At 40.8% G+C, this 17,027-nt stretch overlaps 1 protein-coding gene across 13 annotated transcripts in view; it reads left to right on the top strand.

Moving 5' to 3' along the window:
* The window catches only part of RYR3 (ryanodine receptor 3), a 581,512-nt gene that overhangs the window by 466,329 nt on the left and 98,156 nt on the right, over positions 1-17,027 (top strand). For 11 of the 13 annotated variants that reach the window (XR_012159473.2, XM_073348839.2, XM_073348831.2 and 8 more), the window contains 4 exons: positions 3,178-3,198; positions 5,238-5,252; positions 8,271-8,441; positions 8,939-8,998. Coding sequence is in view for 12 of the 13 variants with exons in the window: in XM_073348839.2 (XP_073204940.1) it covers positions 3,178-3,198; positions 5,238-5,252; positions 8,271-8,441; positions 8,939-8,998 (267 nt within the window). In the remaining variant the exon portion in view is untranslated. The remainder of the gene's footprint in view (positions 1-3,177; positions 3,199-5,237; positions 5,253-8,270; positions 8,442-8,938; positions 8,999-17,027) is intronic. The other 2 variants (XM_073348834.2, XM_073348833.2) reach the window with 1 other exon arrangement.

Raw genomic sequence — 17,027 nt, 5'->3', positions numbered from 1 at the left:
AAAAATAAATGTGGGCTTATGATGCTTTTGCAGGGTGCCCAGAACTATAAGCCATTGCATTACCCCTCTGCATCAGCAAGACACAGCTTTGGTGGCGATTAGACTATGCCAGCGCCCTGCCACACCAGTCTAGCTGCCTCAACCGCAAATTCCTTGAGACTGTGCCAGTCTTAGCCTTGCCTTGCAGATAACAGTCAGTGAATTACAGTTCCCAAATCCCCTGAAAGAGTGTTCCTTTGCCATGTCTAGCTGCTATCGCTGGACGCTCACAGAAATTACCAATGCCGCTGCCTCCAAAGAGACAATGCACACACAAGCCTGTTAGTCTTGCTGAGGACCCACACTTTACTTTAATACACAGAACTAAGGTGATTGTATGGTCAAAACAAAAATAAGTTTATTAATAAGGAAAAGATATTTAAGTGATGGCAAGCAAGGGTAATAGAAACAGAAAGTGGTTAGAAATAAAAACAAAAATAAAACACACTTTCTAGTGTCTAAAACTTAACAAATTATAATGCTGGTCTCAGGCAGTTTCTCGCTTAGTTAGTTCTCAGTGTCCTCAATCCGCATGGCTAGAGAATCCACCTTTTACAGATTCAGAGAGTACTTGTGGAGGCAGAGGGGTAACATACGGTGACTTAGTTCTGAGCGCCCTGAGCAAGTGTCTCAGGACTCATGGTAACTAAGGTAGTCTAACGTCAGAGGACACGAAGAGACAGAAAGTATATACCTCTAAATTTATTTTAAAATCTCTGTAAATTACCATGTAGTTTCTTTCTTAAACATAAAAATGTCATAAATTTAAAATGCAGCATTTGGGGACTAGTAAGACTAAAACTAAAGTGTGTCCTGCAATGAAACATTTGAACTGTCAAGATATCAGACTTTGTACTTGTTCCTGACTAAAAAGTGCCCATCCTAGGCTTCAGACCAGTATCATTTAGAGAGGAAATACTACATTCGGAGGAAAGAATGAAACATTTTTGTGGGAAGCTGATTTGTGTTTGTCTGTTTATTAAAAAGCAGCTACTTTAAGCCACTTAAGGGATTTGAAATGTTAGTATAATCCTGTATGGGAAGATGAATTAGTGGGCACAGTGTAGGTGAGATAGGAAGAAATGCATAGTAAATGAAATGTATCACACTGTTCAGTAGTTTATCACATGGCTATCACCACATATATATGAGGGGAAAGTGTGTGGATGGATAGATACGTAGATAAACATACACACACATACTATATAGATTATATTTATATATTGTATATAGTTTTGTATATAAAATATATATTAGAAATAAACTAAGGAGTCAATAATTGGGACAGAATTCACTCCAAATTAGGTTTAGAATAGGATCTGGGGCTTTGTTTTAAAGCCAAATTAAGGCTTTGCTATAGTTTTGGTGTTGCCAAAGTGTTTTAAACTGTTCCTGTGATATTTTATCCCAAAAAGACTTGAAATGATATGAAGTGTCTTCTATATAGACTAGGGGAAATATCATAAGAACTGTTCTTATCAGGGAATTTCAGCCACATCTGAACTGCAAAACAGAAAATACATACTACCTGTTGTTGGCTCCAGTGCAGGATCAAAATCATAGGAATTCAAAACCAAATGAATAGCCACACAGAATGAGTAGAGGTTTGGATTTGGGTTTAAAGTTTTGCCCATCTCTCATTTGTTATTTTTATATAAAGTATATATAATTTATGGGTAAATCTGTACACTTGCTCAAAGGTATACATGTGTGTATATATAGGTGTGAGAGTGAATCTTTCTATCCAAATGCAGTGCATACAAGAGTATAAGTAGATATGGAAGTATAGTGTTTCTGTGGGTTGTGAATGGTTATCGCAAATGTCTGAATGTAAATAATGGTTTATACTGTTCATGGTTAAATATTTTATTTATATGGTACCATATATGCAGGAGTGATTGCAGAGGAATTCATTCATGTAGGTAGGCATTTGTTTTGTGATGAGTAAAATATCATGATGTGATACAGGTGCAGCACCACTTTAAGTGTTTTTAATGCATCATTCAGGAGAGAGGTGGAAATAAACAATGTTTCTTAACACACTTTGTATGTATTCAGTACTATTACTAAAATAAGTGAACATTGTAACAGGAAACTGATGGAAATGTTTTAGATGTGGAAAAATTATAAATTCCATCAGTTTTGAAATGTAGTTGATTGGTTATAAGGTTTGCCATTTTCTTCTTCTTGTTGTTGAGCAACTAAATAGTAGAGTAAATTATATGACAGGACTTCCGTTTCCTAATGCTGCTCATTTTAACATTCACCTTAATGTAAGCAGTATTTTGATATTAAGGAGCTCAAAACTTTCCACTTCCTTATTGTGTCATCATTCATCATATTGTATTTAGTGCTGGAATTTAGATCTACTATTTATGAATTGTAACAAATAAATAAGTGTATATGTACATAGAGTAAATATTATTAATATAAATGTTAGCTATATTGGCCCAAACTGTCTCCTGTGATGTGACTGTTTCATGCCATGCTATTGGCAGATGCTGGACTTAATGTCAGTGCAGCTAGTAACTGAGTATCCTCTGTTGCTATGGAGCTAGTGTAGATGTTCCTACCCCAGCTCACTTCCTGACTGGTGGTGTACAGGACAGAACTGGGTTAAGAACAGGTGTGGCTGGGGTTTCTCTGTGCCTCAGAGATCTTCCACCTTCTGGTTTGGCACCTTAAAGTAGTATTAACCGGTGCAAAATATAGCAGCCCTTATGCTGCTCTAAATTATTCCAGGGTTTGGCCTGGTGCACAGTCAATAAGCAGGGAAGCACAAAAGTAGCTTTATTCCCCTCCCCCCCCCCGCACCCTATTTCTGAACTCTATTCTGTACTCCTTAAATGTAGCCAGAGTTCTGGGCAATTATCTATAATATATGTGATGATACTTATGTATAATATATATTTATATAAAATAGAAAAAAGTGGGAGGATATATATAAATAAAATCTTTTTAGTGGATAAAGTTTTAATATCTACAATCTCTAACAGATGGCTATACTATAACCCAAACGTTGATAGAGTATCCACTGTATATTTAGACTATGCAATACTTGTTTGTTAATCTTTATTAAGATAAATGTATTTAAAGCTGAGCAAGTTTTTTAATTTTTCTTTTCTGAAAAAATGGCAGCAGATTGCTCGGAGGGGAATGGTAAGTTAGATAATATTTAGTATGAGAAAGACTGGTTACTTGGACTGCATTGAAATAACAGATTTGTGGCAGAGAAAGTGTTGAATATTTAAACTTATTCCACTCCACTAGTGTTTTATTTTTCCAATCCTTCTTAGACTTTTTGATAATGTAGCAGATTTTATAAAGATATAAGTATTCCATATTGTGTTTTACACATGATCTGTATACATTCCTACACATACACCTGTGCATGTATATATTATATGCATATGTGTGTAATATGGATAGAAGCAAATTTGCAAGCTGGGGTGCCTAAAGTTATGTGTCTAAGTCCGTATGTAGGTACCTTGTAAGCAGCTTCATTTTTAAGGTTGCTAAGTATCTGCAGCTCCTACTGAAGTCATATCTAATGGGCCCACATTATAAAACTTACGTCTTGATTTTTAGAAAGTGTTTTGATAGGTCCTTTGTAAGAGTTTGAGGCAGTCATGGAATCCAGGTTTGTATTATTATGTATAATTTCAGGAGTGGCTGGATCCAGATTTTTTGTTTGGTTCTATTTCTACTATACACACTGTTTAGAAATCTTATATTTAGTCTGAATTTCATGCTATTTAATGCTTTATTGTGGGTTTTTTATCTCATCTCCTTGAATCTACTCAGCTTCTGAGACTATGTTTCCATGAATTAGTACGTTGTTTGGCAGCATGCAATAAATCATCAGTGGATTACTGTAATAGTCATCCCTAATGAATGAAATGGGATTAACCTCACTGGCGCACTTACCATTTATTATATGTGTACTATGCCATGTCTGCAAAGCATGTAAAGGCCTCATTTTCCTTATTCAGTTAAAATTCCCATTGAAGGTGTTCCCATTTGCCAGATTAAGGTGTTTAAGATCTGGAAAGGTTAAAGATTTAATTTACTGTAGTTATTCAGAGTTGTAGAAATAATAATATGTTTCCCACTATTACATAGGTAAGGGAAAAAAGACATGTATAACCATAGCTAATCCTCAGTCCTTCAGGACCCAAAATGAGAGACTCTGTGCTTTTTAAAGTGTCACAAGGACACACAGATAACCAAAAATAATTGAAGGAGGAAGCTTAAAATAATGTGAAGTACTTTTCTTAAACCTGGACAAAGTTTTCTATTACATTATTTTTGCATGCTAAGGAACACTCCTCAGTTGACTGTTGATTAAATTAGTTAGTTGATGGGTGGGGATGGGTGTTTAATACTAATTATGAATAGTTGATATTTATGTTATGTTAATTTTGTGTGGCATCCTGATATGACTTTGGGCAACAAATAATTTCATCTATAAATAAAATCCTGGTGTAAATTTTTATGCTTAAACAGAGATTTAAAAAAACTAAATGTATATGTGAGGAGGGAAATTTGAGTCTAAAATGAATGCTATTTCTCATTATGAGCTACAATTAAGAGATATCAGGCATTACTTTTGCACTCTGTAACACTGTATAAGAAATTGGAATTTCTTGTTATAAAATAAGAATACTACTTTAATAAATAAAATGCTATATCTGGTTGTATATTTACTGTGAGGTTTGTTTTTCACTTTTATTCTAAGCATAATTTTGTTACAACCAAGATTTAATTTAATAATAAAAGGAAAATTATACTGCTGATGATTGAAATATTCTTCACTGTTGGAGTGTCCAGAGTCCCAAGTCACTTGTCCTATATTACATGAGGGAAACCTAGAATTTAGCATATGGATGTTGTGGCTTACTGGATGTATCCACATCTGATACAGCAGTCACTGGAACTATTCAGTATGCCATGTGTTTGAGAAATAACAACTGATAAATTTAAAAGATAGATTATTTGGTAGGAATTAAGATGAGTAATAAATCATTACTTCATTAAGACCACCTTAACTATACACTCATAGATTCATGATGTTCTAGCTACAAACTTGTTTTAGTTACTCTTCTGATGTTGTAGGCTATTTTTATTACTAACTTGTAAAACTTTCATCATTTCATCTGTTTTACTTACTTTTTTCCTTGTATTTTTCTTTCATACAGGCCATGCAAGTAAAGGTACAGGTCAAAGTGCATGATGTGTCTTTATGTTTTCGTTTTAGAGATGGCCAGGCTCTAAGCATTCTTTCCATTGATCATAGCAGTGGCGTCACAAAGGGAAGGCACAGGCTCCACTCCTGATAAATTTCCTTATTGCAAAACTGGCCATATTTGATTAGACCACCGGATTTTCCCCCCTTAACAGGCCCAGATGCTCCTTCGATGTAAAAATTTAGTCCATTACACTACTTATTAATTTTTAAGGTTACATTCTACTTCTGCTGCCTTCTGCCTTCTGTTACCTTGTTTAATATGTTGTATCACTCACCAGGAGACCACTTCCTAAGTATACCCAAAGGAAACATCGTGTTTGGTTTGTGACTTTCTAAGTCAAATATAAGGGTAAAATATTGTATCAGAGTAACTTCCATAGCACTCCCTACCCATGATGTTTAGCAAGATTGCATGAGATGTTGTAAAATCAGTCCTCCCAAAAAATTTTTAAAAACATACCTTCTTGTTGTGTGGCTGGGTGGGTGCTTGGACCATACCCACTTTTTCCCTACCTATTCTATTCAGAGATTCCCTATTCCCCTGTGATCTATGCTTAGTTCATCTTCCTTTCCATCTTTCAAATGACATTTCTGAAGTGAAATTGTAGTTTATACTATCTGACCTCAGGCTGGAGTTCCTAGGCACTAATAATACAGATAATAAATAAATATATAATAATAAACATAATAATACTGTCAGACCTTGTCAAGTAAATAGGTGTGGGCTTTATCAGCACTGGGATGAGAGGCCTCCAGGAAAAAAATAGCCTGACAATTTTTGAAAGAATTATGAATGTTAACGCCAATGTCCTGGCCAACTTTGGCAGTTATATTCTGCCTACATGAATTCCCTTTGCATCATAATTATATTTGCAGTTCTTCCAGTTCTGTTGGCAAGTCCTTCTCCCATTGACCTCTATGGGCGTGTTTCCATTAGCATCATCAGGCTTAAGGCCTTAAGCAGTTAACAGTTTAGTGTCCACGTGTGCTGCTAAACAACTGGTTGTATTTCACCCCAGAAGTGGCAGAAAAAAATGTCTTTTCATCATTGCAAACAATTTGGACAAACCATATCCAATTTTATCATGTCTCACACATATCTAGTGAAGACATTGTTTTATTTATGCAGATATCTATCACTATAGTGGGAGGCATTGTTTTGTTGTCACCAATAGTTGAAATTTCTCTGCCTAGTTCTACTTGCATATTTACCAGCAGGAGTTAGTGTTTCCTGCAGTGCCACTTTAGGAAGGCAGAAGTCTAGTGGCAAAGGAAGAATGGGTCACCTCTTCACCATTTTCAAATGTATTGATTTTAAGTGCATTTGTTACTCTCACACACCTTCCACTCTCAATTACAATTGAAAATAAAGAAACTTTGATGGGCAAAATATCCCTCCCACGAATAGAGGTGAGAAAAAAAAATATGGCTTCCTCTTCTTAAGATGCCTCCCATATTTAAGAGGCACAGTGACGCCACTGGCTCCCAGTGATACATTGTGGCATTCGTTTGTCTGCTATCAAAGTAGAGTACAAATAATGTCATTGTAAATATAGTGCCATTACAACAATGCTACTATAGAAAACTTTTTCTAAGGCACTTCCAAAAGCAAAGCTTTAAGGCAAAATACTCTCTTGCAGTTTCTAGTTCCTTAAGAAAGGCAACCACATCCACTTTGTGTACCCTCTGAATTGCTAAACAGTTCGTCTAAGTAATGCTGCCTGCAAATACAGGGGTCACCATTTGAAAGATAGCATTTGGCCAAAATTTACTACAGAGTGGAATATAGATTACTACCATTTTCCTCTATTCTTCTAGTAGATATCATCTATTGTAACTGTGGTAATGATTGGCAGATGATGTAGTTTAATGGCCTCTACTGTATCCTTACATGTAACTTGTACAGTATAATATGAACACAATAGGCATTAGCATTTCATTTACAGAGAGAGGAGGATGTGGAGGGTTAAGTGCAAGCATCTGCTCTTTGTAGTTTTTCATATGCTGAAGGTCCAATCCTGAGCTCTAATCTCCAGCAAAATTCCCCTTAAATTCAATGCGAATTTAGTCTAGATTTGGAACTCAGGATTGGGCTATTTATGTTGCGGTGGTGGTTGTCGTCATTTACCATAAGCTCATTAACCATATGGGTCTGTTTTATGATAAACAATTCTATTGCTAAGAGCTTTGATTTGCTATCTTAAATCCAAAGAAGAAATGCTTTTTTAATATTTTATTTTAAATAACATCTCACGTTGTTTAATATGGTTAGACAGATCAAATATTATTCTATTGTGTTCATTTCTCTTTCCTAGGACAACCTTTCTCTAGTACCTTCGGTGACCAAAGCTGCTGATGGTTTAGTTTGATGTCATTACAGAATTGCTTACACTACAACCCAGCCAGCACAGTCCTGTTTTACAGCTACACCACTTCCTTATTGTTTGGTTGAATTGAATTCTGTGCCTTTTAGATTTTAATCTTTCTCAGGCAGCAGCAATGCAGATTAGCACCATCCATGTATGTAGGACTAAGACCTTGGAAAATCTTATCTGGAATAATCCTTAATAAAAACTTAAGCAACAGGAATTGAATTGTCTCTTTAAAAATGCAAACAAGCAGTCTATTATAATTATGAATCAGTTTTTAGTTACATGTGCCTGTCTGATTCAAGATGTGTGTAAGACCCAGAAGTTATAGTTACATGTATGCACATACATAGGTTAGTATTATGAAAATGAGTATTACTATCACATTATTGCATAGCAGGAAGTTTTCTTTTTGTTTTTGTTTTTTTTACATTTTCCACATAAACTCTACAGTTCACTTTTATTTTACCACTTCTAACTATTCAAAATGTAGCTACATCAATTACTGTAGGCTGGTTGGACCATGAACAGTGAGGAATCATTTTGTGTGTAAGGAAAGTATGTAATTCGGGGTAAATTACATAATCAGTTACCTACGGATCTTTTACTTGTAGTCTGGAGGACAAGACCAAGAGCGAAAGAAATTGAAGCGTAGAGGGGATTTGTATTCAATACAGACATCCTTGATTGTAGCTGCACTTAAAAAGATGCTTCCTATTGGTTTGAATATGTGCACTCCTGGAGATCAAGAGCTGATTTCTTTGGCTAAGATTAGATACAGTCATGTAAGTCTAAATTTTACAATAATTTAGTAAAATAGTAAAATTGAACTTTTGAAGCCAAACTTTGAAACATAGATGCCTAAATATTTGTTCAAATTAACTATGTCAGTGTGTGATAGGGTAATTGTATCTGTAAAATACACATTTGCAGGGTATAAAATGTGGAGGCGTACATATAACTTCCAATTTTCCCACAGTTTCTCCTAACCTTCTATATATGTGTACTTTTAGGACTAAATCCTGAGAGATCTTTAGCAGACGCTTAACTCTCCTCAGGATCTGGTGTATGATTTATGGCCACAATTTAAATAGTTCTTTTTTTGGACATTGAACCCAAATATTTTTCCCAACAATTTGTGTAATTAAAAAAACCAAAACTGTGTGTTATGTGGCAGTACCCTGAATTAATATCTATTCTATATTCTGAATTTATCTCATACAAAAAATTTTATAAGATATATATCAAACAGAAATAAAACACATTTATATCTTTTCCACAGAGGGACACAGACGAAGAAGTCAAAGAACATTTACGTAACAACTTGCATTTGCAGGAAAAGGTAATATTAAAAAAATCTTTTTAAAATTAGATATAATTGATGTAGGCTAACATTTTTAAATATGGGGTTTGCACTTGCATTTCATGTTCACTCCTATTTCCATAATGAAAATTTTAAAAATAATTTCTGTCCACTTCTTTTTCTGCCAGATCACTTTTTTTCCAGCTTTGCTTGGCTTTTAGGATTCAATACATTCTATAAAACACAACATGTTTGAAGAAAATCAGTTTGTTAGATTTAAAGCTATAATTTTGTTTAAAATCATCTAATTTTTAATGTTAATGAAAACAAAATTGTATCAGTTTTTAACTTGACTCTCCTCTGCCCCTCCCCAAATTATGTTTCTTTGAATACTTTTCCACATTATATTGAACTACGTCTTTAATTTTAACCAGATTATTCCTTTTTTTTGTCTAAAGTCTTACATTAAGTTAAATAGTGTCGACTTTTTAAAAGCTTAGTAAAGTTTGTACTGCTTAAGTAACTTGATACTTAAATTGTTTTAAACACATTCCCTGATGGTACCAAAACAGGGTCTAAAGTATTATATAAATCCTCATAATTAGGTTCTGGGCCAAAAGCTGTTGAAGTGAACGAGAATCTTTCAATTAACTTCATTGGGCTCTGGATCAGGCCCTGGGTACAAAACCCATGTTGTGTCACAAAATTTGGCTTTAAAAACGGAATTTTCATTTTCTAAATCAGTGGCAGCCTACATTTTCAAAAGTGACTAGTGATTTCATGTACTAAAAGTAAGAAATTTTAAAAAGCCAAGTGCTTAGCACTTGGGAATTATCAGGCCCCTTTAAGGTAGCTCAAATTGGGCACCCAAAATCGCTTTTAAAAATTTAGGCCAGTATTTCTAGCTGTATTGTTTCAAAGAAAACTTTCTACATGAAAGTGTAAACTGATGGAGTTATGTTTGCTTGTCTGCAAACAGCCTGAAACAGTAGCTGTGAGAGTCATAAAGTTTAAGGCCAGAACGAACCATCAGATTATCTTGTCTGACCTCCTGTGTATCACAGGCCACCAACACCATTCAGCATCCGCCCACTAACCCCAACAACCAAAATTAGACTGAAGTATTATAGCCCATCAGAGATTAGACTATTGTGTGTCACAGGCAGAGAATAGGAGGGACCAAGTGTGCATAAGAACATGAGAATGGTCATACTGGGTGAGACCAATGGTCCATGTAGCTGAGTGCTCTGTCTTCTGACAATGGCTAATGCCATATGCTTCAGAGGAAGTGAACAGGAGAGGGCAGTTTATCAAGTGATCCATGCCCTGTCATCCAGTCCCAGGTTCTGGCAGTCAAAGGTTTAGGGACACCTAGAGCATGGAGTTGCATCCCTCCCATCTTGGCTAATAGCCATTGATGGACCTATTCTCTATGAACCTGTTGTGACAAAGTTCCTCCTCTGCCTTGGTAGGTCCTGTGCTTATTGGAGGATTTGCTCACCTCAGAGCTTCACGGCAGCCCTCAGTTCGGCCACTTTTGCTAGTGGCTCAAACCTGCCATTCACTCAGCTAACCTCATCACTGGCCAGCATGGGGAAAGGGAGGAGAACAATCCCCGCAGTCTCTGCTGATCCACCTAGTGGGTCAGGGGATAGGCCAGGGACCTTCCTCTCTGGTGGGACTCATAATCCAGGTCACCACCTCTTGTATCAAATAGGAAGTTGAGGGGGATGGGGGGAACCTGGGCCCACCCTCTACTCCGGGTTACAGCCCAGGGCCCTGTGGATTGCAGCTGTTTACAGTGTCTACAACTCACTGGGCTACTTCCCCATGGCCTCCTCCCAACTCCTTCTTTATCCTCACCACAGGACCTTCCTCCTGATGGCTGATAATGCTTGTACTCCTCAGTCTTCCAGCAGTACACTTTCTCACTCTCAGCTTCTTGCACGGCTCTTTCATAGATTCATAGATATTAAGGTCAGAAAGGACCATTATGATCATCTAGTCTGACCTCCTGCACAAAACAGGCCACAGAATCTCACCCACCCACTCCTGCAAAAAACCTCTCATCTATGTCTCATCTATTGCGTCCCCAGTTTATAACTAAAATCCTTGTTATTAATCCCTAAATGCATAACCTTACACTTCTCACTATTAAATTTCATCCTATTACTCCAGTTTACAAGGTCATCCAGATCCTTCTGTAGGATATCCTTGTCCTCCTCTAAATTGGCAATACCTCCCAGCTTTGTATCATCTGCAAACTTTATTAGCACATTCTCACTTTTTGTGCCGAGGTCAGTAATAAAAAGATTAAATAAGATTGGTCCCAAAACTGATCCCTGAGGAACTCCACTGGTAGCCTCCCTCCAGCCTGACAGTTCACCTTTCAGTAGGACGTGCTGTAGTCTCCCTGTTAACCATTTCCTTATCCACCTTTCAGTTTTCGTATTGATCCCCATCTTTTCCAATTTAACTAATAATTCCCCATGTTTGCACGGTATCAAACGCCTTACTGAAATCTAGGTAAATTAGATCCACTGCGTTTCCTTTGTCTAAAAAATCTGTTACTTTCTCAAAGAAGATCAGGTTGGTTTGGCACGATCAACCTTTTGTAAAACCATGTTGTATTTTGTCCCATTTACCATTGGCCTCAATGTCCTTAACTACTTTTGCCTTCAAAATTTTTTCCAAGACCTTGCATACGACAGATGTCAACTAACAGGCATGTAGTTACCTGGATCACTTTTTTTTCCTTTCTTAAAAATAGGAACTATGTTAGCAATTCTCCAATCATACGGTACAACCCCTGCGTTTGCAGATTCATTAAAAATTCTTGCTAATGGGCTTTCAATTTCATGTGCCAATTCCTTTAATATTCTTGGATGAAGATTATCTGGGCCCCCCGATTTAGTCCCATTAAACTGTTCCAGTTTCGTTTCTACCTCAGATATGGTAATATCTACCTCCATATTCTCATTCCCATTTGTCACGCTACCATTATCCCTAAGATCCTCTTTAGCCTTATTAAAGACTGAGGCAAAGTATTTGTTTAGATATTGGGCCATGCCTAGATTATCCTTAACTCCACTCCATCCTCAGTGTTTAGCTGTCCCACTTCTTTTTACTTTGTTTTCTTCTTATTTATATGGCTATAGAACCTTTTACTATTGGTTTTAATTCCCTTTGCAAGGTCCAACTCTATTTGACTTTTAGTCTGTCTCACTTTATCCCTACATGTTCTGACCTCAATAAGGCAGCTTTCCTTGCTGATCCCTCCCATCTTCCACTCCCTGGATGCTTTCTTCTTTTTCTTAATCACCTCTCTGAGGTGCTTGCTCATCCAGCTTGGTCTACAACTCCTGCCTATGAATTTTTTCCCCTTTCTTGGGATGCAGACTTCCGATAGCTTCTGCAGCTTTGATTTAAAGTAATCCCAGGCCTCCTCTGCCTTTAGATCCATAAGTTCTTCAGTCCAATCCACTTCCCTAACTAATTTCCTTAATTTTTGAAAGTCAGCCCTTTTGAAATCAAAAACCCTAGTTGCAGATTTATTTTTGTTAATCCTTCCATTCAGTTTGAACTGAATTAGCTCATGATCACTTGAACCAAGATTGTCCCCTACAACCATTTCTTCTATGAGGTCCTCACCACTCACCAAAACCAAATCTAAAATGGCATCCCCTCTAGTCGGTTCAGCAACTACTTGATGAAGGAATCCATCAGCTAACGCATCTAGGAAAATCTGAGCCCAGTTATTGTTACTAGCACTCGTCTTCCAGTCTATATCTGGGAAGTTAAAGTCTCCAATGATTACACAATTCCCATTAGTATTTGCTTCATTAAAAACATTAAAAAGGGCTCTATCCATATCAGATCCCGGCGGACTATAGTACACCACAAGCATTATCCCAGGGGAGGCTCTTGTAGTTTTCTTCCCCAATGTAATTTTTGCCCAGACGGACTCTCATCCATTCCATCACTTCTTATTTCTTTACATTCTACCTCATCATTGATATACAATGCTACTCCACCATCTTTACCTTTATTTCGGTCTTTCCTAAACAGCACATACCCTTCAATACCCGTAGTCCAGTCATGACTACTATTCCACCATTGTCATAAATATAAAGGGAAGGGTAAACCCCTTTGAAATCCCTCCTGGCCAGGGAAAGCTCCTCTCACCTGTAAAGGGTTAAGAAGCTAAAGGTAACCTCGCTGGCACCTGACCAAAATGACCAATAAGGAGACAAGATACTTTCAAAAGCTGGGAGGAGGGAGAGAAACAAAGGGTCTGTGTCTGTCTATATGCTGGTCTTTACCGGGGATAGACCAGGAATGGAGTCTTAGAACTTTTAGTAAGTAATCTAGCTAGGGATGTGTTAGATTATGATTTCTTTAAATGGCTGAGAAAAGGATTGTGCTGAATAGAATAACTATTTCTGTCTGTGTATCTTTTTTGTAACTTAAGGTTTTGCCTAGAGGGGTTCTCTATGTTTTTGAATCTAATTACCCTGTAAGATATCTACCATCCTGATTTTACAGGGGGGATTTCTTCATTTCTATTTACTTCTATTTTTATTAAAAGTCTTCTTGTAAGAAACTGAATGCTTTTTCATTGTTCTCAGATCCAAGGGTTTGGGTCTGTGGTCACCTATGCAAATTGGTGAGGCTTTTTATCCAACATTTCCCAGGAAAGGAGGGGTGCAAGTGTTGGGAGGATTGTTCATTGTTCTTAAGATCCAAGGGTCTGGGTCTGTAGTCACCTAGGCAAATTGGTGAGGCTTTTTACCAAACCTTGTCCAGGAAGTGGGGTGCAAGGTTTTGGGAAGTATTTTGGGGGGAAGGACGCATCCAAACAGCTCTTCCCCAGTAACCAGTATTAGTTTGGTGGTGGTAGCGGCCAGTCCAAGGACAACGGGTGGAATATTTTGTACCTTGGGGAAGTTTTGACCTAAGCTGGTAAAGATAAGCTTAGGAGATTTTTCATGCAGGTCCCCACATCTGTACTCTAGAGTTCAGAGTGGGGGAGGAACCTTGACAACCATGTTTCTGTTATCCCTATAATATCTGGTTTCACTTTCTGCACCGGTAGTTCTAGTTCCTCCATTTTGTTACCTAGGCTCCTTGCATTAGTGTACAAACATCTTAATTTTTGCTGTTTGGTCTCGCTCACATTCTGTACCCGATAAGGCATGGTCATTCTACAGCCAGTATAACCTATTAGACTGGTATCCACACTGCCCTTCCTCCTTATATCCATTCTCCTACCCACGGCTGTATCCTTTCTTACTTTGTTTTCTTCCCTCTCAATGCTAAAATCCGGTGTGGAGGTTACTTGGACATCTCCCAACCACCTCTGGCTCCCAGCTCCTCGCAAGCACCTCACTAACTGAAGTGAGGTCCTTTTTAAAACCAGGTGCCCTGATTAGCCTACCTGTCCTAATTGATTCTGGTAGGTTCTTAATTGGCTCCAGGTGTCCTAATAAGCCTGCCTTAATTGGTTCCAGCAACTTCCTGATTGCTCTGGAACAACCCATTATCTTACTCAGGGAAAAGGGACCTCCTTAGTCCTGATTGTTCTGGAACCTTCCCTATTACCTTACCCAGGGAAAAGGGATCTCCTTCGCTTGCTGCTAATCTATTTGCTTTCTATTCTCTCCTAAAGCCCCCTGGCCTGGGCTTTTCTTACTTTTTGACCCTGCTTCAGTTCCCCCCCCCCCCCGCAACAACCGGGCCAGACGCTTTTTCTTCGTTTTGTTTTGTTTTTTGCTGTTTTTCTTTGCTGCCGTTCGAGTGCTGGTCGGCTGCCAGCCCCCCCACGCCTGCCCTCAGACGCTGCTACTGCTCCAGCTGAAACCCCTGGAGCAGTGGGGGAGGACTGTCAACCCGCTCCCCGGGGAAGGGGAGTGGACGCCCCCAGACCCAGCCGTTTGCTGTTCGTTTGTGGACCCGTAATTAACCGACAAGTTATTTTTTTCTTCTTATGTACTTGGCATTTTTTGGAATGCTCCACAAAGCCCGGGAGAGAAGACAGCCAACAGAGAAATCGCCCAGGGAACCTACAGATCATTGTGGAGGGGGCCGTAAGACTGAGTAACTTTTGAACTGTACTCTCGTGTGGGGGGAGTTTGACTGTGTCTTAACTGCATTTGTAGGGGCACAGGGGGTGTGGCACAGAGCTGCCCCCGATCCATCAGTGCCCCGCCCAACACTACTACAGCCATCACGGCCCCCCCGCCGTCTGTCCCTGCTGGCAACTTGCCATCTGCCTCTGGATTCAGCTGCTTGCTCTGAATTCCGCCATCCGGACAAGACACAACAGCCGACCAAACGAGACTCTTTGGACAAACGCGCGTGGGTCCACGTTCCCCCTCAACTCCCCGGACTGCCCACCCCACAGTTTGCCCCTACTACCTGACCCCAACTCCTGTTTCCTCCCTCTGTCCAGTCCTACCCATTTGGCCCCCCTCCCCCCGCCTGCAGCCCAGCAGGGAGAAGTGGTTAATCTGCTTCCCCCTTCCCCTTCCTCCTTCTGGTGCCTCCCCGTATCTCCCTGCTCACAATGTCGGGGAATGAGAGGGGTGAGGACCCTCTAACAACCTCAGCTGCCCCTCCCCCACCTACCCCCCTGCCCAACCTCCAAGCACTCCCCAACCACTGCTGCCAAAACACCTGCCACTGCACCCACTGGGGCATCAGCAGCAGGAGGTACCGGGGCGACTACTGCCACTGCTACGCCCACCGCCCCCCCCAGATTCTAGGAGAGCCCCCCCAGTTGGCCGGAAAGGCCAGGGTGTGAAGAAGGGAAAGGGCCCCACTACAACCACCAGGCCCTCCATGGCAGGGGCTGCCCCCACCGCTGTGGCCTCGTCATCGACTATGGCGTCCCTCCCCGCTGTTCCCTCCACCAGCTCTGCGAGCGTCCCTCCCTCAGCCCCCAGGGCGTATGCCCGGGCTGTAGCAGCCCCCCCAACCCCCTGCCTGCCGCCTCATCATCTCGCCCACCCACCGCCTCTGCTATCATCAATAGCAGCCGGGGCCCCTTTCCCACCATGACCAGGAAGCACGGCGTCCGTTGTCTCGTGGTGCCTGCCTCACCCCATGTGGAGACATATGTTCAGGCATTGGCGAGGGTGGTAGGACCCATGGCTATTGTGGCGGCCTCCAAAATGTACAGGAAGGTCGTCTTTTTCTTAGCATTGGAGGCTGCCACCCAGGAGACGGTGGAGAAGGGCCTGGTGGTGGGGGGGGGGGGTGTTCGTTCCCCTGGAACCGCTAGAGGACCTGGGCGTCCGCCTCGTCCTGACCTCCGTCCCTCCTTTTCTATCCAATGCCGCCCTGTTACCCGCTCTCTCCACCCTGGGGAAACCCATTTCTGTCATCAGCCCTCTCCTGTTAGGCTGCAAGGACCCCACCCTCCGTCACATCCTTTCGTTCGGCCGGCAAGTGCAGCTTCTACCGCCGCCGCCGGCACGTGACGGAGAGGCACTCGAGGGGTCCTTCCTAGTCCCCTACCAGGGAGCCCGCTATCGCCGACGCCCCTGGCCACCCGGCACCTGAAACCACCTCTCCTCCTGCTTGATCCACCGCTGCTTCCTCCCGGGCCCAAGGGACACCTCCCCTGCAACGCCCAGACAAGCGAGGGAGCCCCGCCCTTGCTGTTAACAATCCAGCAGAGCCTATGGAGGAGGGTGCAGCAAAGATATTACCGGGCATAGGAGAGGGCCTGCTCCAAGGAGAACCCCCCCCATGCTGCCTCACCGTTACCCCCCCAAGCCCCTAAACCATCACCTCTGCTCCCCGACACAACCCCTGCTAACCAGCCCCCAGACGATGCTATGGAGGGCTGGACCCTAGTCCAGGGAAAGCGAGGCAAGTGGAAGGCTCGAGCTCCACTGCACCCATCCGATGTGGAGGCCCCCCAGAAGACCAGGAAGGGAGGCACTGACACTGAGCCTTCCGCTATGCCCATGAGTGAGATCCATCGCCGGTGTCGGGAGGGGAAGACAAAATAGCACTGGAAGGTAGGATCTCCCCTCCGAGACCCCTGAGGAAGCCCCTTCTG

The sequence above is a fragment of the Lepidochelys kempii genome, chromosome 6, assembly GCF_965140285.1.
Source record: "Lepidochelys kempii isolate rLepKem1 chromosome 6, rLepKem1.hap1, whole genome shotgun sequence".
Taxonomy (NCBI): Eukaryota; Metazoa; Chordata; order Testudines; family Cheloniidae; genus Lepidochelys; species Lepidochelys kempii.
This window is presented reverse-complemented; position numbering and strand designations above follow the sequence as displayed.